The following is a 21,742-nucleotide window of genomic DNA, read 5'->3' on the forward strand; positions in this document are numbered from 1 at the left end:
AACAGAATTTTTTTTATTGAGCCGTATAAGGAGGCTTTGGGAACGAGAATGTCGGTACAGCAGCTTCCCAGAGTTCTTTGTAAACTTTGCTCATTGTTGCTTAGGCAACGCCAAAAAGCAATATGGCGGCCTGAGAATAACGGAGGAAATCACTTTCTACCTTTTAAATGTCAACAACATGCAGAAAGAAACACCGATAGAGCTACATAAAAGCTAGTTTGGATACTGAAGGGAAAGGAGTCGTACAAGAGATATTAAATAGAAGAAACATCGCCTTATACGTGGAAAAATGCCCGTGGATCGCGTGCCAGTTGTTCACAAATTTGGGATCATATCTCACACTCAACGCTTGGCTTTGGAGGATAGACTTGCTAAGAAATCTCTTGCTGATGAACCTCCACGTACATTTTCTAGGACAAGGTGAGAAAAATAATCCTTATTTTTTGTTGATCTCTTGTTATTATCAATTTTTTGTACGTGGTTTGTTGTTGTTTGTGTATTTAGATTTCCGCGTTCCCCTTTATTTTTCCCAGTAAGATTTTAGGTATATAACAGGATTGACCGGAAAAAAATATTCTCAAATGATTTTTAACGTTTTTCAGATAAACAGTAGATATTTATGTAGCATTTTAGGGTTTTAGTGTCTACATGTAACTTCCTCTTCCTTTCACTTATTATCCCATTTTTTCTTTATTCAGAAGAGTACCCTTTGAAGTTACAGAGGATTTTATTGCAAAGGTAAATAAATCAGTTGAGCTTGGTTCTCTTGCTAAATGCACACCTTCTGTCATCTTTGCATGAAAACATGTTTGCCTGCTTACAAACAATGGGCTGACGCAAACATGAGAGTGAGCTTTTTAGAGCTGGACCAACATGTAGATAGCCTGCGTCATAGATGTAATCTTACCCCGAGCAGTAAATCAGGGTTTAGTTTCATCTGTAGTGCAGGCTAGACCTAGTAGGTCTGAAAGAGTTAGATTGCGCAGATTGAGATGCCTTATTACTTTTGTTGTTGTTTTCAGTTCAATGACAGCAATGAAGAAGATAGAAAGGAACTTGAGGGCTTTGCCCTCAAAATGATCTCCCGTGCCAAGGTATATACTATTTTGTTTAGATTTTAAAGGTTATAAGTTGACACCTGTTTGATTTCAATAAGAGAAGAGCTAGGCTTCCCAGCTGTGTGGTACACAATGGCATGTAAACAGTCTTTGTCCAATTGTTAACAAATATTTTTCTTTGTAGAGAAGAGCTGGTATCCTGGCAGGTGGTAAAGGTGACCATGTTGACCTGGCTAGATCCTGGACAGAGCTGGGATTACTGGCTCAGTGTACAAACAGACAAGTGCAAGAAGGTAAGAGACCTTGACAGATATGCTTACTTTGAAGTTCCTCCATGTTGGACACATTCAGAACCTTAAGGTGTTTCCCTAGTATTGCATTGCGCATCCTTACTGCGCAGAATTTTACGTGTAATTAGCGTGCGCACATAAACAAAATGGCGGTTTTTTCTATACGGCTTGGCTTGCGAGAAAGAGAAATCATCGTTTTCTCGTAAACGAGTTCGGTGACCTATCATTTGTTTCTCTTAGTTCGAAAGTAGTGATCAAATTCTTTCTATAGAATGAATACAGATCAATTTCTGTGGTAGAATAATACATTAATATTATCACCGAAAATGTGTACTTTGCCAGTACTCGCAAAGGAAATATAAGGAATTATATGGTAAATACAAGGTCTTCCTGCTCCTAAACCAATATGGTGACCCCCATTTTTTATTTCAAAATTTAACTTTCCCTTTAGGTAAACAACCAACTGGCAAAGTTTGGTTGGAAATCTATGAGCAGTTCTATTTCAAGGGAATTACCTTAAATCTGATATATTTCTTTGTATTACAGAATCTCTAGAATTGCTTATCACATCTCTTGGGCATGCCCCACCCACTGAAGATCAACTTCCAAGGTACGTATGCAATAACTGTTTTATCAGTGGCATGTATGTATCAATCCCAGGGGGGTACTCCGGCTTGTAAATGACGGGGATGATCGAATGGAGGCAAAACTCAGGACCCAAAAAAATCTCTAAGCCTTCCAAAATTACACAAAAAAATTCCCTGGACCAAAAATAACCCCCCCCCCCCAAAAAAAAAAAAAAAAAAAAAAAAATCCCTTGTCAAATTACCCCTAAACACAAAGAACACTTGTTTTGTTTATTCATCATACCATAAATACGCCAAGGCACTTTAGTTCGTTTTTTAATACCCAAAAAATCTCCTATCTAAATTAAGTCACCCAAAAAAATACTTGCCAAATTTTCCAACCCAAAAAAATCCCGTAATCGAAAATTTCAAACCCCAAAAAATCCTTCGATCATCCCCGTCATTAACAAGCTGGAGTACCCCCCCCCCCTGGGGTATCAATGTCAAGTGTGTGTCAAGTTACATTAATTCAATGTAAACCACAATGTAAATCACAAGTCAGCATAACCTCATCTGTTATTTTTTTCTTTACTTTTATAGTTTGTTTTATCTTGCAAAGAGTTGCCTTCACTGGTTAAGAAAGTGTGGAATGAACCAAACCTGCCTTAGGACAGCAGAACTTAAACTTGTCAGGGTATGTTTGCACAAGAAAAGTAGTAATAAAAGAAAAAAAAAATCAGGCCAACTCTTACTTACTTAATTAACCTCTTCATGCCCCGGAGGACACTTGAGGCCATAAAGCCAACTCTACCGTTAAAAATGGATGGTGCAAAAAAAATATCTTGCAGAGGATTGTGTTCACTTGGTATTTTTTTTTGCGAATACCAATGCTGAAAAAAATCCTACTCAGAAGAAATTGCCCAATCAACCCCCTCCCCACTCATAAAAAATTAGGTGGTTCCTCCCTGATATCACTAATTCTAATTGTTAACTGTTGCTGTTTTAGATGGGTCACTTGGCATTTACTAGATTGTATTACCACAACATGACACAAGACCTAAAGGTACACATACTTTCTTAGTCTTCTATGAGCATTTCCATGTGAAAGTTTGTGTATGAGGGGTGGTGAATGGTCCTTCAAAAAATGCGTGCCTTGCAAAATTTTAGCTAAATTTCAGGAGTCTCGGATGTCGTCTTGAATTTTTCTTTATTGATGCCTTCTCAAAGTCTCGATTTCTGTTGCAAGGCTTAAAAGATCTCACCATCTCACAAAGTCTCGCATTTACCATTCGACACCTCTTGTATTATTCTGAAACATTAATTGAATTAGGTTGTGTTTTCACTGGGACAATTTTAGCTAGATAAACTTGGAAAAGTCCGGAAATACAGTGAAAACACTTTGTCTAGTGTTAAGCGAGTTAAAAATGCAAACTGTTTTCACAAGGAAAAACAGGGTTTTCTCGCATTTTCTACATACTACCTCGCAAGATGGTTTAACTTGTCCTAGCAAATGTCTGTAGTGACAGATGCCTGCCAAATGATCTGCCAAATATTATTTGCCAGACGCTCTCCCCATGGTTCAGTTTGCAAAACAAAACTTTTTAAGCGGCAAAGGAGCTAAAAAATTTTTCCCGTTTCTTTCGATTTACAATTCCACCAGCTCCGTTACATTTTCCAGTTCTTCGGTCAAGACCTTTCCTATTTCACGGCGCCGCGTCTTGCGCTTTCGGGCGAGGATTGTTCAATGTTGTTTTGCTGCTGGATCAACAGCATATCATCGCATACTTTGAGACGTTTACTGCATCCTATAAAAGAGAGTCCTTCTCCTTTTCGTAAATATTGCACGAGAAGTCATTAAAAGCGCTTCGTCTCCCGTATTTTCTGACTGTTGCGCGCTTTTGTAATTTGAATCTTTTAAGTTAGCGGCTTAAATTTTCACAGTGAAAACAGTTGTCATGTTTAACTAGTTAATGTCGGTCTGTAAGCAAACACCTAGAAAGAATGTTCAGCTAGTTAATCGGCCAAGTGAAAACACAACCTTAGTTTAAGAAACTTCCTACTAAAACTTCACAGCAGGAAACAGGTTTTACACTGATGTCTTAAGCAATCATCTTTTGAAATTGTCTGAACGTAAACTACATGACTTTTTCTGATCTTCATGTCCTACATGTACTGTGATAACAAGTGCTCACCCTTTAAATTATAAATTTTGAAATACCATGATAAATAAAATTGTTGTTTTAAAAGTATATTTAATGCAATTTTACTAATTTATTACATGTGCATTTAGGGCTATCAAGATGAAAAACGATCCCTGCTTCAATACCTGTCAGGTAATTTAAGTAACATTCTCCGAAACTTTAAGTGATACGGTATGTTAAACTATAGGTTTTTACTGCCACCATGGACAAAAGTAAAAGATTTTGCTTAAGGTGGAAGGTACACCTTTGGTACATGAATCTAATATGGTCTTAAAAAGTGGGTTTCAATAACAGTTTACAAATGTGAGCATACCATCTCAAAAAGAAACATTTAGACCTGCCAAGAAGAATCATCTGCTAGCACCATCACTGGCCTGCAATCAGTACAGAGTTATATGTGGTTGTAGCCCTTTGGGCACACTGCAAGTCAATGATGTAAGTCAGTCATAGGTATGCAATCACATATGCAAAGGGCTTTGTAGCTGTGCCCCTTAGCTTAGCATGCAAATTAATGTATATGTTGTAGTTTAAAATGAATTGCAGGTCTAAATGATTTCAAACTAGTATGATTTGTATTTTCCTTTATTTAAGGATTATGATAATAAATGTAGAACAAAAGAAAATACAAATCAAACTAGTTTAAAATCATTTTGACCTGAAACTTATGTTAAGCTACAACATAGCTACAAAAATATAAATACTGAAAACAGGTGTTAACATTTTGGAGTTAATTGATTTTGCTGTCTATCCTGTGAATTTTAGGGCTTCGAGATGAACAAGAAGAGGCATACAAGTCATTTCCAGGAGTTTTACTGGCTGTAAGATACATTAAAGAAGTGGTAAGTAATCAGCTAAGCTATAATGAAAAAAAAGTAAAACAAGAAAAAATGTAAAGATGGTAAGCTCAGTTTTTTTTTGTCCAGCGCTCGTGTCATGTTGAACAATTCATCTTCATTACTTATGGTAATATCATCAAGCTTTAAATATACAATCTTTATTATTTGCCTCACACTTGATAATTTCGACATTCCTGATCCTAGCAGTATGCAGGACACATGTCACATATCAACCTAGTAAATGGTCCAGCTCACAACGAGTCTCTCGTAGCTCAGTTGGTTGGAGTGCCTAACCAGTATCTGGGAGGCCAAGGATTCCCATCGGGGACTCAGAAGTTTTCTTTTCCCATGCTCATGTCATGTTGAACAATTCATCTTCGAGAGAAAGTTGTTTGTTTTGTAAATCATGTTTTTGTTTGCTTCAGGGCCAGCTTATTTGCACTGGATGTGGTGAACCTTACCAGGAAGATTCTTCAATCATAGAGCCTCTTCCAGAACCAGCTAGAGCCCATGAGCCAGAGCCTGCAAGCCAGGAGAAACCAGTCGCAGAGGCAACTGCTGTGGAGGCTACTGAGGGAGGGAGGGTAGGGTTACCACTGTTGCTCGAGGAAGAGGAGGAAGAGGAACAAGGAAGTGGAGATCTGGTAAGAGAAAAAGATGTAAAATAGGCCCTTTGTGCATACCAATCGCATGGTACAAAATTAGCCATACTGGGCCGCAAAACACACAGTGGGACATTCAGAACAAAGGGACGCACTGTGTAACTTATAACCCAGCATGACTGGGTCATTCAAAGGGCCTATTTATGGGTTCTAATCAAGCTAATTGGTGTTACGGGAGGGACCATTAGAAAAGTGATGGGGAGGGTAAGGAAAAGGAAGAGAAATTCATGCAAGAGAAAATGCCAAGAAAAAAATGTGCAAAGAGGAAGCCAAAGAAATAACATTTGTGCAGAAGGAAAGTTCCTATTAAGCACTGAAAACACCTGTCATTTTACATTTGATGAGAACAATTTTTTCAGAGTCAAAGCTAAAAAAACCTGTTTGCCTAAAAAAAATTCGAGCAGTGGGTTACACCCACAAAAAAATTCCTGCACAAGCAATGGGCATAAAAAAATTAATTCATCCAAGCCGAAACTACCCCCCCCCCCATTACTTATCTTATGGCGGCCCCTTAAACTCGATCATTACATATATTCTGGCTATTTGACTCTTGTACTCTGTATGTTCTAGGGTTTTAATGAAGCAGTCCCTCTCAGCCCTGCTCACAGCCCAGCAGCCGCCAGTAGCATTCATGACTTGTCACCAACTCTCTGGCATGCTCTGGACGTATGGAGGAGTGTTATGCATAGGGGAACTGGGTTGAGACAGGCTTTGGAAGGACTTAGCATGTGTGGAACAGGCTTGACTACAGAGTTATGGTATGGAAATGAAAACACAATGAAGATAATTAATTTTTTACATTAAACCAGCATTCTGATTATTATTATTGAATTTGTAGCCAAACAATCTGTCTGTCAACTGATTTAATTTGTTTTTCAGTAAGTTGTAGTTTCTGTAGCATTAAGCGACTAGGAGTATTTCTACTCCCCACTAGATGGGATGCTAGTCCATCACAGGGTTACCTCCAGCATTAACATCGTTGGTACCCATTTGTAGCCCCAGGTGGAGAGAAGCACTATGAGAGTAAAGTGTCTTGCCCAAGACTGAACACAATGCAATGACTGTGGCCAGAGCTAGAACCCTGATCGCTCTACCTGGGTCTTCCACACTAACCACTCGACCACCCCACCTCCCATGTTGATGTTAGTCCTAGAGCAGACCCTGGACAAAAGCTGTAAAGTAGACAAGTGGTACTTACATGTAGACTACGAGCACTCCCTATTTTTGAGTCTGTCGAGCTTGAAGCAATAAACTTTTTTTCTCGCCATGCCTCCCTCCAACCTGCGCGTTCATTTTTTTCGCCTCAAGCTCAACAGACTCATCAGAAAAAAATTTCGCTTTAAGCTCGATGGACTCTGCAAAAAAATAGGGACTGCTCATTAACTTCTCCGAGGCCTTCCAGGGGGGGGGGGAGGTAGCCGTGTCGCATGTTACTTAGAACCCATGTTGCATGTAGCTCACAGCTGTAAATGTCGCTGTTGTTTTTTACCCTATTGTGTTGCTGTCGCATAGTGTCACTGTCGCATTTCAGGGCTGTAATGATGTCGCTTGTCGCTGTTAAAATGATCCTGTGTCGCCAGTATTCGGGTCATGTCGCTTGTCGCTTTTACCCCTTGGAAGGCCTCTTCTCTCTGCAGCTATATTATTGTTACCGGTATATCAAAGTCAGTTGTTTTGTTTTGGATTTTAAGAAAACTAAACCTACGACATAATCTACTCTCTTACCAAGGCGTTTCTCCTCTCTTGCTACAGGTTAGATGTATGCTGTGCCTTTCAGGTACTAACCGAGGTGTCCAAACAAGAGATTGCTGTTCTGCGCACGTTCCAAGCTCTTGCCGCAGGTATATTTACTAGACCAACTGAGATATCATCCGCGCATGCGCGCCCCGTTCATCTCTGTAACAACTGCCTGTCAAATATCACTGGACACCAGTCCCTCAACGCCAAAGGCTTCCCGGACGATGATTTGAACTTCGATCAAGAAAAACATCGATCACCTTCGGGCTATTTATCCTTGGGGAAAACTCCAAGTTTAGTTCGAGGATTGCGTGACTTTGCCGACCTTGGCCTAGACGATAAGCCAGTCAGACTTACAGAGGATGTAGAAGAGAGTATTGCGTCACGCGATTCGTTAAGTGACACATCTTCTGAAGCCAGCTTTGCTGATGTCAGCAGTGTGGAGAGTGGCCGCCGTGGAAGATCTGGTCACGTGAACGCCAGGTCGGGTAGCAATATGTCAAAGACGTACAAGAAAACACGACGAACAGAGGCAAAGAAAAGCGAAAGCTCTTCAGAGTCAGAGGGTGAAATAGAAAAGCCAGAAAAAACTCAAATAAAAAGTTCAAAACAAAGTGACATTCCGAAGAAGGAAACCAATGGATCTGCTCGCGCCCGCGGTGGAACAGCGGTGCGATTTAACGTTCAAGAGCCAGAGGTCTCGAACACTGAGGGTGGGGTCCCTGCGCCACGCATGGAGAGGTCGTTTACCAAAGACAGTCTGTACACACAGGGAAGCTCAGTTACACTTCAATTAGCTGACGAAGGTAAGCCTTATTACCGACGGCTTGAATGTTACAGTTCAGCGATCTAGAACGTCACAGGTTCATATAGAACGAGAGACTGATTTACGATTGAGGTCCTAGATTCTAATTCTTTAACTGGAAATATTAAAGTAACTATTGAATTTCGATAACTCGAACCCTCAATAACTCGAACCCTCAATAACTCGAACCTCCCGCTAACTCGAACCTGTTCCGATTCCCCTCCAGGTTGTTTTCTTACTAATTTGAGATGAGATTTAAGATGTTTTAGACGTTTCCTCGCATCTTTCTGTTTGTTCCTCCATTCTTGTCAAACCAAATCCTTTCCCAGCTTAGTCAGTCAACAGTGCAAGGTAGAGATCTCCCTTTACTTGGCGGCGAAGATAACTTCTCAAAAAAAAAATAGATAGATAGTTACTTTATTTATACACGGTAAATTAATCAGAAATACAATTATATAATTATAAAACTAGTGGTAATAAATACAATACTAAAAACTAAACAATACTAATCTATACTAACATACTCTACTTTACATGAATGCCGTGTGCAATAAAAAATAAAAAGCTAGTTCGTGACTAAGAAAAATGATGTCGGCAACCAATTCGAAAACCATTGAGAGTTTGTGCTTGCCGCAAATCAGATGGTAAGCTGTTCCAAAGCACCGCACCTTGGTAACTAAAACTGTTTTTTAGATAGTTTGTGCGGGGCAAAGGAACAGCGAGTTTGCCCACGGTGTCTCTCAGTTCGTACTTGATCCAATAACAATCAATCGGGAGTTTCTGGTGTAACATATAACATTTTTTGTTCATTCATTGCAGATGACAAAAGCAGCACAAAAACAGGCACTTCCCAGTTCAGCGCGCCTGGGTTGAACGGGTGGCGCTGGGAACTAGCTTACCTCTACACAGACTGTATGACGTCAGTCTGCATGAACGGACAGAGCTCCATCATTCAGAAAACTGCTCTGCTTGGAAGCGAGGCTAACCAGAAGGTTACCGTATATGGCAAAAGAAACGCTATGTCCCGGGAAGGCCTGGGACTTCTTGACCTCCTGAAATTAAGATTTCCCTTAGAACAAGGTATGTGTGCATCGCTTTCAAAAGCTCCTTCGTGTATTGGGCACAGATGATATAGCCTGCGTAGCAGGCGTCTGTGTTTTCCCCTCACTCGAAACTACGGCGCCTGCTACGTAGGCTAATGATATATGAAATAATAGAAACAAAAGTCAACAAACAGCACTGACTAAAATGTTGGCCAATTTATCAAACAGACCATGATAAGAGAGTTTGGATAGGGTTTACAGTTTAAAGCTGTAATTCCGTTCCAAACGCTCTTACCGTGGTCAATGAATTTTTTTCATTATTGGTGTCGCTGCGGTAGGAAAAAAAAAGACGAAAAGTTTAAGTCATTACAAGCCACCTAACATTAAAGGTTGGCCAATTTAACAAACGCCAAATGGCAAAAGCACTAAAGAGACCATGATAAGAGGTTCTGGATGGGTTTATAGCTTAAAGCTGCAACTTCATTCCAGATCCTCTTATCGTGCTCAGTGAAAAGTAAAATGTCAACGACGAAAGTGTTCAAACCATCAAACCAAATATCATAGTCTGTGAAAAAAAAACCGCTAAAATAATACTAACAGACCAGGCTAAGATGGTCTGGCTGGGTTTACACTTAGAAGCTGTAAGTCGGAAATGTTAAACCATTATACAAGCCACCTTAACGTTAACATGTTGCCATGTTGGTCAATTAACAAATGCAAAGATGGGAAAAACTAAAAAGATCATTGTAAGAGAGTTGTGGATTGGGTTTAGTAATTACAGCTTAAAGCTTAGTCCATTCCAGACTCTCTTATCGTGGTCAGTGAAAAATAGAATGCCAAAGGCAGGAATGTGTAAACAATCAACAAAAAACGTTGGTCAATCAAACAAACACTACAATTGCAAAAAACACTAAAGAGACCATGATAAGAGGGTGTGGATGGGGCTTACAGTTTAAAGCTGCACGTCGCTTCCAGACCTTGTTATCGTGGTCAGTAACACTAGAATGCCAAAGACGGAACTGTTCAAAATGTTGGCTAATTTACAAAAGTCAAGTAAAAATGGAAAATCACATAAGAGATCATTGTATGAGAGTATGGATTGGGATTTACAGCTTAAAGCTCAGTCCATTCCAGACTCTCTTATCGTGGTCAGTGAAAAATAGAATGCCAAATAGGAAATGTTTTAACCATTGCGGACCATCACTGTTGCTAAAAATTGAAAGTACGACGGAACATATCACGATAAGAGTGTGTAAATGGGGTTTACAGTTTAAAGCTGCAACCCCATTCCAGACCCTCTTATCGTGGTCTGCCAAAGACGGAAATGTTTAAACTATGACGAGTCACCTTTACATTAAAATGTTAGAAAAATATTAAAGAGACGATTGTCAAGAAAAGGGGTGTGGATTCGGTTTGCAGCTTAAAGCTCTAACTCCATTCCATGCCTTCTTATATTGTGGATATTGTGGTCAGTGAAACTTTAAGTCAGTTTGAGCCTCCTAACATTAAAATTTTGCCCAATTTAACAAACGCAAAAATGGAAAAATACTAAAAAGACCGTTGTAAGAGGGTCTGGATAGGTACAAGGCCATTCCAGATCCACTTATTATGGTCAGTGAAAAATTTTTTTCTGGGTAGTTAAAAGCAATAGATTTTTTTTTCATGGAGTGGCCACTATGTTTCTAACTGTCATCTTTATTGACAGATCAAATGCTCGCTCGTAAAGATTGGAGTTGGCGAGTCAGATTCGCAGCCGTGCAGGGCCTTGTACGAATTTGTCGTCAGTCCACTGGTGATAGCACCAAAGATGGAATACGCGGAGTGGCCTGGAATCAACTAATGAGGCATCATTCACAAGAGAGAGATGTACGGGTCTTAGAGGCCTGGAAACTAGCACAGGTGAGTTAAATGAGGTTTCGCAACAAGGAATCAAGGAAGAGGAACAGGTTTTGGCGAAGTAGTTTCCGATTTTTCTTTTCCAACTGAAGAAAGTAACTCTTGTCGCTCTAGATTTCCTCGAAACAATATTTATTCAGTTCATTAATGAAATACGCATTTGAATGCTGTGTTTATCGTGCTCATTATTTTCTTTTTCTTTTTTTCAGATTGAATCAGTTCTGGATAACAAGCTTCCATCGCTCGATGCCTTTGATTCGTTGTTTCCTTCCTGGGCCGCGAGCAACTTGTCAGCGGTATTACTTCCTCCACTCCCGCCAGTCGTACCACCCAGTAGTCGTTCCAGGCCCCGAGCACGTTCAACTCCGCTGAACAAACCCGCGCCAGCAGTCAAGAAGGGACCCAAGCGTCCTTCGTTAAGGTATTTAAAGAGAAGTCAATTTTTGTTTCAAAAGAGGGTAGGAAGTATAAAGGATTTTTCTATAATGAGCATTTTATTGTCTTATTTTGTACACTACAATAGTTTGACTTATACTGTCAAGAGAATTTAGCCTATTAACGTTGTGCAAGTAGATAGCTTAATTTCTGTACTGCCTGTCACATTTCTTGGCTTGGCAGTAACCTTTCAGTTGATTTAATTTGTTGTTGCGACGAACTAGTCACATAAACTCCTTTTGTTCATTACTTGTTGAGACAATTTGTAAATATCGAAAAAACGTCTTCGTTTTTGGTATTCACCCCTAATGTTGTATTATATTCTTGAGGACCTAAACTATACGCGGACAACGGCTGCAAAGGACTATTGTTAGAGACTATTGTTTGAGTAGTGTCAGTGTTAGAGTAGTGTGACATCCCAAGTGTCAGTGTTAGAGTAGTGTGACATCCCAAGAAAACGGCTGCAAAGGAGACAACTGTTGGAACTGAAATTACCAACAACAAATCTCCTTTTCACTACCGTGTTCTATTTCCTTTAAATAACTTCATATCAATTTCTCTCTCAGACAAGAGATTCTCCTGGCCACGGCTGCCCGTGAACCTCAGGCCGATTATCGCAGCAGGATGAACCATGACTTGATGCTGGTGATAGAGGACCAGTGGAGGAAACAGCTTCACGAGGAACAGAAGCAGGAGGAGGAAGACAGGAGGAGGGAGGAAGCAGCAAGGGTTGAAGGCATAGTGATGAAGGAGGGAAGAAGGAGCAGGCAACGGAAGGAGGGAGATGGAACGGTGGTAGGAGACACGAAAGAAGGGACGGAGGGAAGACGAAGTGGGACAGAGGCGCTTCAAGATGGGAAAATGATGGAGGTAGAGATGGGAAGCATGAAGGGGAGAAGGAGCAGACAGGAAGAAACTGTAGAGGGAACAAGAAGGACGGTAGAGAAAGGAAGGAGCAGTGGGCAGGGGTTGATGATGGATAAGTGAGGAACAGAGTCAAGGAGGGGTGCAGGGGGAGAGAGTAGGAGAAAACTGAATGAACTTTTATCGAATGTGAAAACAAAAGGATGGATAATGGTCTAGCAGAAAGGGAAAGATAAAAGAGAAAAACGGTTTATTGAATATATAGATAATGGAGAAAGAATTGAAAGATAAGTGAATACACAGAACTTAAAAGGAAACACAATATAAAAACTGTTAATAATACACTTTGTGTTGCGTTTTTGTAAATATCGATGTATTGAAAATTTACAGAATAAATTATTTTTGTATGGTCTTTCTTGATTTAGATACCCTTATATTGCCAAAATCAACACCCATCAAAATGAGTATCTGTTTAATAATGTATACACTGCTGATCAGTCGTTTTCTGCCTTTATTAACATACGGAATGATATCAGCGATCTTGGCAAAAACATCATATATCACCTTCCGTTGGCAATAAGTCAATTCAATCCCAGTACAATAGCATATGCTATTTCTATTCGATATGGTATTTACGGTAGTATAATGACCGTCGCCGTATCTTATGAATATTATCATAAACATTTAGGTACTCACCAACGATTTCATAACCTTGAACCAATGATCCGCAATTTGAACAGACATATGTACCATCTTTGTTTTTAACATCTTCTTTACCGCAGCATGGATCGACAGTATTATCACCTTCCACTAATAGTTGATCACAATAAGGACATGTAGACTCTTCCATATTCTTTAATTCATCGTGAATTTGAGAATTACAACACATTATTTACTATTGTTTGAGATTATATTTTTATACCACTACAGCAGGGATGCATTTATTCAAAAGTAATGACGCTGTTTACACAGTAGACCAGAAATCATGTTCTTCCTGACAAATTTCACGAATAATTTTCATGTTTGCGTTAAAAATTCGAATAGGTACAGCACAATAACATAATTTCGGATATGTTTCAAAAAGGTTATGCAATGCAATTAAAAAATTAGTATGACTTGTACAAAAGCCACACGATTTCCGAACATGCTTAAACATATGTGGTTCTAATGTTTGTTTAGCTTTCTTCAGTAGTAATCCTTGTTTTGAAGCAAATGATAGCATCTTCTTCTTACAATCGGTTATGGCTTTCGACAGTTTGTTAATGACTTCAATAAGTTCATCTTCATTTGCCGCAACTTCATGAACCAATCCTTCATATGATTCATCCAAAAACGTCTTGTTATTAAATTTCTTCAACAGTGTCTTAATCTTCTCCTTTTTCTCAATCTTTTTTGCCTCTTTTGTGGCTTGGGTATGCGTTATTATATCTTCAATTTCTTTATAACATTTGTTTAGATTTCCTTTGATTTGTGGATATTTCTGAAAAATCTGTTCAAAGGATTGACGAACATCTTTCAGCATTTGTTGTGAAGCCGACATCTTCAAAGATCAGTTGATTTAAAAAAATGCTTACGCGTAATTCATCGAAAAACTCCCTTTTTAAAGACTGGTTGATTAAAAATACCTGCTGACGCGTTAGCCGAAAATATGAATGATTCGATCGAAAAACACCCCTAAATGTAAATATCATTGTGTTGTAACCAAAATAGAAATCAAACGATTATTGCGTTGCTAGGTATTGTTACCATAATAGAACTTTTTAGAAGAAAATCAATCATGCATGACTTATGGCTGATTGGTTGATAGAAATCATACCACTGTATGATGACCTTGAAACGTAATGTTATGTTATCAAAAAAGTAAATATTTGAGTTGCTATGTTTTTGTCGCCATAATAGAACCTTGTAGAATATTAATAATAAATGACTTATGGCTAAAACCGTCGACTGAATAAAAATATATTTATATAATTTTATTATATAAATAAAATGAATATCGAATCTATTAAATTTAATCTCGAAAAGATGACAAAACCTCAGTTAATCGAGTTATTACTCGAGTTGATATATAATATTACAAAAAAGAAACGCTCTTTAATGGGAATCAGTTACATCATACAATGAGAATTATAAGAAGTAAAAACCATATTCTCGGTAGCTATGAAATAAATAAAGTATCACTTAGCTCTTTTGATGATAAAAGATATATACTCTGAGATGGTATAACAAGCTATGCATACGGGCATTATAAAATCTAACCTAAAACATATTTCCATTTTGATTTATAAATTTGATTTTCCATTTTGGATCCTAGGTTTTGATCCTAGGTATTGTATTTTCTTTTTAAATTCCAGTATAAGATTTCCATATTTGATTCCAAGATTATAACCAAGGATTGATAGATTTTTTCCATTTATAATCTAAGGCATGGATCTAGGTATGTATTTCCATATTTTGAATTTTTCGTATAAGAAGTTTTTTTGATTTTCAGATTTGGTTTTCAGTATAAGAGCTCAGCTTGATTTTCAGATTTGGTTTTCAGTATAAGAGCTCAGCTTGATTTTCAGATTTGGTTTTCAGTATAAGAGCTCAGCTTGATTTTCAGATTTGGTTTTCAGTATAAGAGCTCAGCTTGATTTTCAGTTTTGGTTTTCAGTATAAGAGCTCAGCTTGATTTTCAGATTTGGTTTTCAGTATAAGAGCTCAGCTTGATTTTCAGATTTGGTTTTCAGTATAAGAGCTCAGCTTGATTTTCAGTTTTGGTTTTCAGTATAAGAGCTCAGCTTGATTTTCAGATTTGGTTTTCAGTATAAGAGCTCAGCTTGATTTTCAGTTTTGGTTTTTCAGTATAAGAGCTCAGCTTGATTTTCAGTTTTGGTTTTTCAGTATAAGAGCTCAGCTTGATTTTCAGTTTTGGTTTTCAGTATAAGAGCTCAGCTTGATTTTCAGTTTTGGTTTTCAGTATAAGAGCTCAGCTTGATTTTCAGTTTTGGTTTTCAGTATAAGAGCTCAGCTTGATTTTCAGTTTTGGTTTTTCAGATTTTGTTTTCAGATTTGGTTTTCAGTTTTGATCCTAGGTATTGATTCCATTTTCAGAATTCCATTTTGGATCCAGTACTGGGCAGTAGTATAGTAGTTGGGGTTGTTCGAGATCCTATTTTTAAAAAATGATCTCGTACCCCCAACTACTATACTACTCTAATCGTGGTCAGTGAACAATCATGCCAAATACGGGAATGTGTAAGCCATTAACATAAAAGCGTTGGTCAATTTAACAAGCACTATAATTGCAGAAACACTAAAGAGACCATGATAAGAGGGTGTGGATGGGGCTTACAGTTTAAAGCTGCACGTCGCTTCCAAACCTTGTTATCGTGGTCAGTAAGACTAGAATGCCAAAGACGGAAATGTTCAAAATGTTGGCCAATTAACAAAAGCAAAAAATGGGAAAAAAATCTCTTGAAGGGGCTAGGTCACGGTATTCTAGGTAATTCTATTTATTTTGTTAATTAGGAGCTGCAAACTTCAATTTGGCAGAGCAAAAGTCATTTATTGTCAAAATTACAGCCACATAACAAACAAGTATGATTTTCGAGCATTGTAAATGATACTTTCATACAAATTGAGATAAACTTGAAAAATGTCGGCCGACGTTTTTTAAGTTTACCCGAACGTAGTGACTTATATAATATTCATTATCATGTCCTGAAGAGAACCCTGAAGAGGTTGAAAGTTCTAGACGATGTAAATGTAACTTTTTCTCGCTCCAAACGGTTGAAAACAAATAAATCTAGAAGAAAACGAACGCAATCCGTTTTAGTCCTCTCGAATTTTGTCCATCCATGCCCCTTTTCGGCCTTATCGTGTTTCTTTTGAGTTCTTCTACAGTTTTAAGCCGTTATTGTGATATTTTAGTTAAGGTCTTTCCGAGCAACTTCGCCGCTGCCTACAACAACAAGGCGTACGCGCTGTTTTCAAGTCGGAAACTACACTACGATCACAACTAGTACGGCCGAAAGACGCTGTTGATTCGACTAAGCAAGGTGGCGTTGTTTACAGGATTCCCTGTGAATGTGGCAAAGTTTACATCGGCGAGACTGGAAGACCTATGCAAGATAGGATCAAAGAACATGACCGGGACATCCGACTCGTACGCACCCAGACTTCCGCCGTTGCAGAGCATACCAACAACACCGGACACTACCCGCTTTGGAATGAGGTAAAGTTTATTGATCGTGACTCGCACTGTACAGCCGGGTCAAAGAGGCGATTCACATAAGACTTCACCCTAATAATATCAACAGGGACAGTGGAATTGAAATTCCTGAAGCATGGATGCCCACGATTAAAAAACACAACAACAGGAGAATTGTACGACTGCGGACCGCCGAGGGAGCAACAGTACACCAGCAGGCAGAACACTGAGGATCGAAATGCACCAATCAGAGCTGTTGAAAACCAACCAATCACAGCGCAGCCGTGTGCTTTATAAGCTAACGCACAACCAGTCGACCTTATCGCCTGATGAAGACTAGCAGTATGCAGTCGAAACGTTGCAATCTCCATCACACGTGACTACGTCGTGAGACAAACGAAATAATACTTTATTATTCTATAACCAGTTGGCAAGTACCGAAATTACCTAAAATTGCGTAACATACAACTGTAGTCCCTTTTAATGGGACTGTGTCACGGCTGAGTTAAATTTATTTTATTAACTTTTGCCAAATACTCGCTATGAAGCTTAATGCTTGCAAAGAAATTACTTCTATGGATCTAAATGACAAAACCATAGCTTAATTGCAACCAAATGTGTTTCCCGGGCGTTATAATTTAAAGTTACAAGCAAACAAGATTAGCTTTGAAAACTGTTCAGCCCAACAATATTTCAAAAACCCATATTGCAATCCGTTTCAATCTTCGTCGCTTCTGGCCATCCATACCTTCTTTTGTATTTGGTGTGTTATTAAAATGTTCCTTCACTGTTTTAAAAGGTTATTTTTATATTTCAACGAATTTGATGGTCATTTGCCATGCCTAAATTTAGCTCAAATCCGTGACACAGTCCCTTTAAAGACCTCTGTGAGGGAGTTAAGATTGGGATTTACAGCTTAAAGCTCTGTCCATTCCAGACTCTCTTATCATGGTCAGTGAAAAATAGAATGCCAAATACGAAATGTGTTAAACATTGCGGACCATCACTGTTGCTAAAAATAGAAAGTACGACGAAACATATCACGATAAGAGTGTGTGGATGGGGTTTACAGCTTAAGGTCATTGCCCTGTATTGCATTGCGCATGCTTACTGCGCAGAATGTTACGCGTAATAAGCGCGCGCGAGCGCGCGCACATAAACAAAATGGCGGCTTTTTTCTAAGTGGCTTAGTCCGCGAGAGAAGTAAATTGTCGCTTTCTCGTAAACGAGTCTGGTGACCTATCAATTTTTTCTCATATTTTGGGTGTAGCGATCAAATTCTTTCTGTAGAATGAAAACAGATCAATTCTTGTGTTTGAAAAATAAATTATCGCTAAAAACGTGTACTTTGCTAGTACTCGCAGAGGAATTTTAAAGGAATTATATGGAATATACAAGGTCTTCCTGCTCCTAAACGAATCTGGTGACCCCCTTTTTTATTTCAAAATTTAAGTTCCCTTAAAGTAATAAACCAGTTGAAGAAGTTTGGTTAAAAAATTGTGTTCAGTTCTATTTCAGGGCAATCTACCTTAAAGCTGCAACCCCATTCTAGACCCTCTTATCGTGGTCTGCCAAAGACGGAAAACCTTAACATTAAGAGCAACCTTAACATTAAAAAGTTGGGAGGATATTAAAGAGACAAATGTAAGGGGGTGTGGATTGGGTTTGCAGCTTAAAGCTCTAACTCCATTCCATGCCTTCTTATATTGTGGTCAGTGAAACTTTAAGTCAGTTTGAGCCACCTAACATTAAAATTTTCCCAATTTAACAAACGCAAAAATGGAAAAATACTAATAAGACCGTTGTAAGAGGGTCTGGATAGGTACAAGACCATTCCAGATCCACTTATTATGGTCAGTGAAAATTGTTTTCTGGGTAGTTAAAAGCAATGGAATAATTTTTTTCATGGAGTGGCAACCCTGTTTCTGTCATCTTTATATACAGATCAAATGTATGCTCGTAAAGATTGGAGTTGGCGAGTCAGATTCGCAGCCGTGCAGGGCCTGGTACGAATTTGTCGTCAGTCCACCGGTGATAGCACAAAAGACGGAATACGCGGAGTGGCCTGGAATCAACTAATGAGGCATCATTCACAAGAGAGAGATGTACGGGTGTTAGAGGCCTGGAAACTAGCACAGGTGAGTTAAATGAGGTTTCGCAATAAAGAAACAAGTAAGGGGAAGTAGTTTCCGATTTTTCTTTTCCAACTGAAAAAAAAAAAAAAAAAACTCAAGTACCCTAAGCCTTTTCTGTCTTTCAGCAGCCTTGTTGCTGAGCTATTTCTTTGCTGAAAATCGCAGCCTTAGGTAATATTTTAAGACAAGTTTAAGTCTAGGAGGGCCACGCTCGGCCACGCCACTTCAGGCTGAGATTAGCATCAACAAATCTCCATTTCACTGACGCGTCCTAATTCCCTTAAGGTGATTCCACGGTATTGCATTGCGCATCCTTTCTGCGCATAAGTTTTCGCGTCATTTAGCGCGCGCACGAGCGCGCGCGCACACACAACACTACGAGATTCCCTTCAGGCTAAGCTCGGTAAGGAAATAAATGTTCATTTTCTCTTAAACGAGCACGGTGACCCCCATTTTTTAATGCATTAATCTAAATGTCATACGGTTGTCTACAATATATCGCGATTTTAAAAAAAGTTTAAAATTCTACATTGAGATATTTTAATTTTAATGCCGTAAAAAACACGTTTTTAGGTAGTGCCGTTAATGGCGCACGAAGCAAAATCTTAAATTTCTTTCCTTATCTTAATTCCTGTACAATAAGAATAGTTTTTAATATAAGATCAAAGTCTATTTTGTTGAACTAGACTAATTCATTAATGCAAAATGTTTTTTTCTGGAAATTATAGCGATCCCCATTTGGATTACTAGGGTTCCTAATATATATCTCGCGGGTCGTATATTTGCTATAATGTCCATCCATTTTACACAAAAACTAGCGCGGTGACCCCCATTTTTTATTTCCTTTTTTGAATGCTTATAACATAATTGTAACCTGGACCAAGTTTCAGAAAATTGTTAATACTCCTTCTATTTCAGTGGAATCACCTTAAATCGTTTCCTATCAATTTCTCTCTCAGACAAGAGATTCTACTAGCGACGGCTGCCCGTGAACCTCAGCCCGACTATCGCAGCAGGATGAACCATGACTTGATGCTGGTGATAGAGGACCAGTGGAGGAAACAGCTTCACGAGGAACAGAAGCAGGAGGAGGAAGACAGGAGGAGGGAGGAAGCAGCAAGGGTTGAAGGCATAGTGATGAAGGAGGGAAGAAGGAGCAGGCAACGGAAGGAGGGAGATGGTAGGGTGGTAGGAGACACGAAAGAAGGGACGGAGGGAAGACGAAGTGGGACAGAGGCGAATCAAGATGGGAAAATGATGGAGGTAGAGATGGGAAGCAAAGAGGGGAGAAGGAGGAGGCAAGGGAAGTAGGGAGATGTTAGTGTGATTGGAAAAGCCAAAGAAAGGACGGAGGGAAGAAGAAGTGGCTCGGAGGTGAATCAAGATGGGAAGATGATGGAGGTTGAGATGGGAAGCATAGAGGGGAGAAGGAGCAGGCAGGAAGAAACTGTAGCGTATCGAACTTTCGTGGCTACATTCCAGACTTAATCCGGTTAACGCTTCTATCCTGCTTCTGTCGTCGGGTCATTCGTTGCTACGCTACTAAATGAAACGAGACCTCTGTTTCAATTGATGCCCTCTTGAAAAGCCGGCCTCGTTGCTGTCAAGTGTCAAGTTTTTGAGTTTCCTTATAAGGAAGGTGACCATAGGACACGGCAGAGTAGGGATAAAGCTTGATACGGGTAACAGGAAGGACGGTGCAGAAAGGAAGGAGCAGTGGGCAGGGGATGGTGATGGATGAGTGAGGAACAAACTCAGGGAGGGGTCAGTAGGGGCCGGGAGAGAGTAGAAAGGAATGGAATAGAATTATTGAAAACAAAAACAACGATAAACTGAAGGATGGATAATGGTTTAGTAGAAAGGGAAAGATGAAAGAGAAATACGGTTTATTGAATAGATAGATAATGGAGAAAGAATTAAAAGATAAGTGAATACACAGAACCTAAAAGGAAACACAATATAAAAACTGTTAATAAAACACTTTGTGTTGCGTTTTTGTAAATATCGATGTATTAAAAATCTACAGAATAAATATTTTTGTACCGGAAGGAGTCCTCATTCCGTTTGTTGCATTAAGTCAAGCAGATTTCCCATCTTCGTTGTGCAATGAGTTTAGAAAGTAGTTACAATCCCGCCGATTTTATTTATGCAATGAAGAGTTTCTGTGTTAGGGTGACCTGCCTTTTTTTAAAAAGCCTCAGTTCCTCGAACAACTTCAAACCGCCAACAGACAAATTGTTTCAAATTTTACCAGAAAAAGTGAGTTGTACCTCCACATATATAGTTCAGATACCCGTGAACCCGGTGATTTCAAACACTAAAAAAATTAATATAGTTTAGCGAAACGTATGGCAACAGTTACCCTGGTACTAGAGGTATTCTTTCATCTTTTCAAGTCTTTTTGATTACGCGGCGTTATAAACAAAAAACTTCGCGGTCTCTCTTTCCACGCCCCCAGAGAAACCCTGGGAACGAGGTTTGCTTACACCAGGCGTAGTCAATCGATAGAAATTGATATCGGAAATCAATCGATACAATCGATATCTATCAATCATCGATTGATATCGATTGAAATCGGTAATCGATAACAATCGAACTCACAGAAAAAAATTATTATCGATTGTTATCGATTGAGAAAATCGATAATAATCGATAGCAATCGACAGTAATCGATAACAACCACTAATCCCAAGGAGCTTCCGGAAGTGTATTCGTTTCAAACATATTCTAAAGATGGCGTTACTATTTAGTAAAACAATATACGAGACCGGCGTTTAAATGGTGAAACATTTTATTAATTCAGCATCTAGTCCTGCCGAAGTCCAGTCTGGGGTCCAGGCAGAATGTTCATCAGGATTCTCGTGGTTTGGGGTTTTGAAATGTTTTAACTAGTCCATTCAACCCAGGCAGCGCTCAGAGCGCTGTCGATTGCATCTCCATTATGGCGTTCTTACAGTGTTCTTGCGTAGGTGAAAGTTCAACTCGATCCTATATGCACGGACATTGTAGCCCTCCCGAA

The 21,742-nt window shown here is 39.1% G+C and overlaps 4 protein-coding genes across 9 annotated transcripts in view; 3 read left to right on the top strand and 1 right to left on the bottom strand.

Annotated features, from left to right (window-relative positions):
* Positions 1-217, top strand: part of LOC144662965 (uncharacterized) — a 2,348-nt gene extending 2,131 nt beyond the window's left edge. Inside the window, exon 3 of the mRNA XM_078523892.1 lies at positions 105-217. Coding sequence (XP_078380018.1) covers positions 105-217 — 113 coding nt within the window. The remainder of the gene's footprint in view (positions 1-104) is intronic.
* LOC144663417 (glycine receptor subunit alpha-2-like) overlaps positions 1-21,742 on the bottom strand; it is a 91,117-nt gene that overhangs the window by 47,450 nt on the left and 21,925 nt on the right. The window lies entirely within an intron of this gene.
* LOC144663407 (H/ACA ribonucleoprotein complex subunit DKC1-like) overlaps positions 1-21,742 on the top strand; it is a 75,868-nt gene that overhangs the window by 24,016 nt on the left and 30,110 nt on the right. The gene's annotated exons all lie outside the window — the stretch shown is intronic.
* On the top strand, positions 118-20,066 carry LOC144663389 (uncharacterized). 2 transcript variants are annotated; one of them, XM_078524313.1, is made up of 16 exons: positions 118-420; positions 699-738; positions 1,023-1,094; positions 1,243-1,351; positions 1,895-1,958; positions 2,515-2,608; positions 2,921-2,977; positions 4,205-4,247; positions 4,878-4,954; positions 5,377-5,595; positions 6,184-6,371; positions 7,366-8,156; positions 8,975-9,235; positions 10,904-11,097; positions 11,304-11,515; positions 19,683-20,066. In XM_078524313.1, the coding sequence occupies exons 1-16, from the start codon at positions 290-292 to the stop codon at positions 20,032-20,034; spliced, it is 2,904 nt and encodes a 967-aa protein (XP_078380439.1). In that variant the 5' UTR covers positions 118-289; the 3' UTR covers positions 20,035-20,066. The 2 variants fall into 2 exon arrangements, with proteins under 2 accessions (XP_078380439.1, XP_078380438.1); XM_078524312.1 differs by lacking the exon at positions 19,683-20,066 and adding an exon at positions 12,096-12,805.

This window comes from Oculina patagonica, chromosome 8 (assembly GCF_052425735.1).
Source record: "Oculina patagonica isolate OP01 chromosome 8, crgOcupat, whole genome shotgun sequence".
Lineage (NCBI taxonomy): Eukaryota > Metazoa > Cnidaria > Anthozoa > Scleractinia > Oculinidae > Oculina > Oculina patagonica.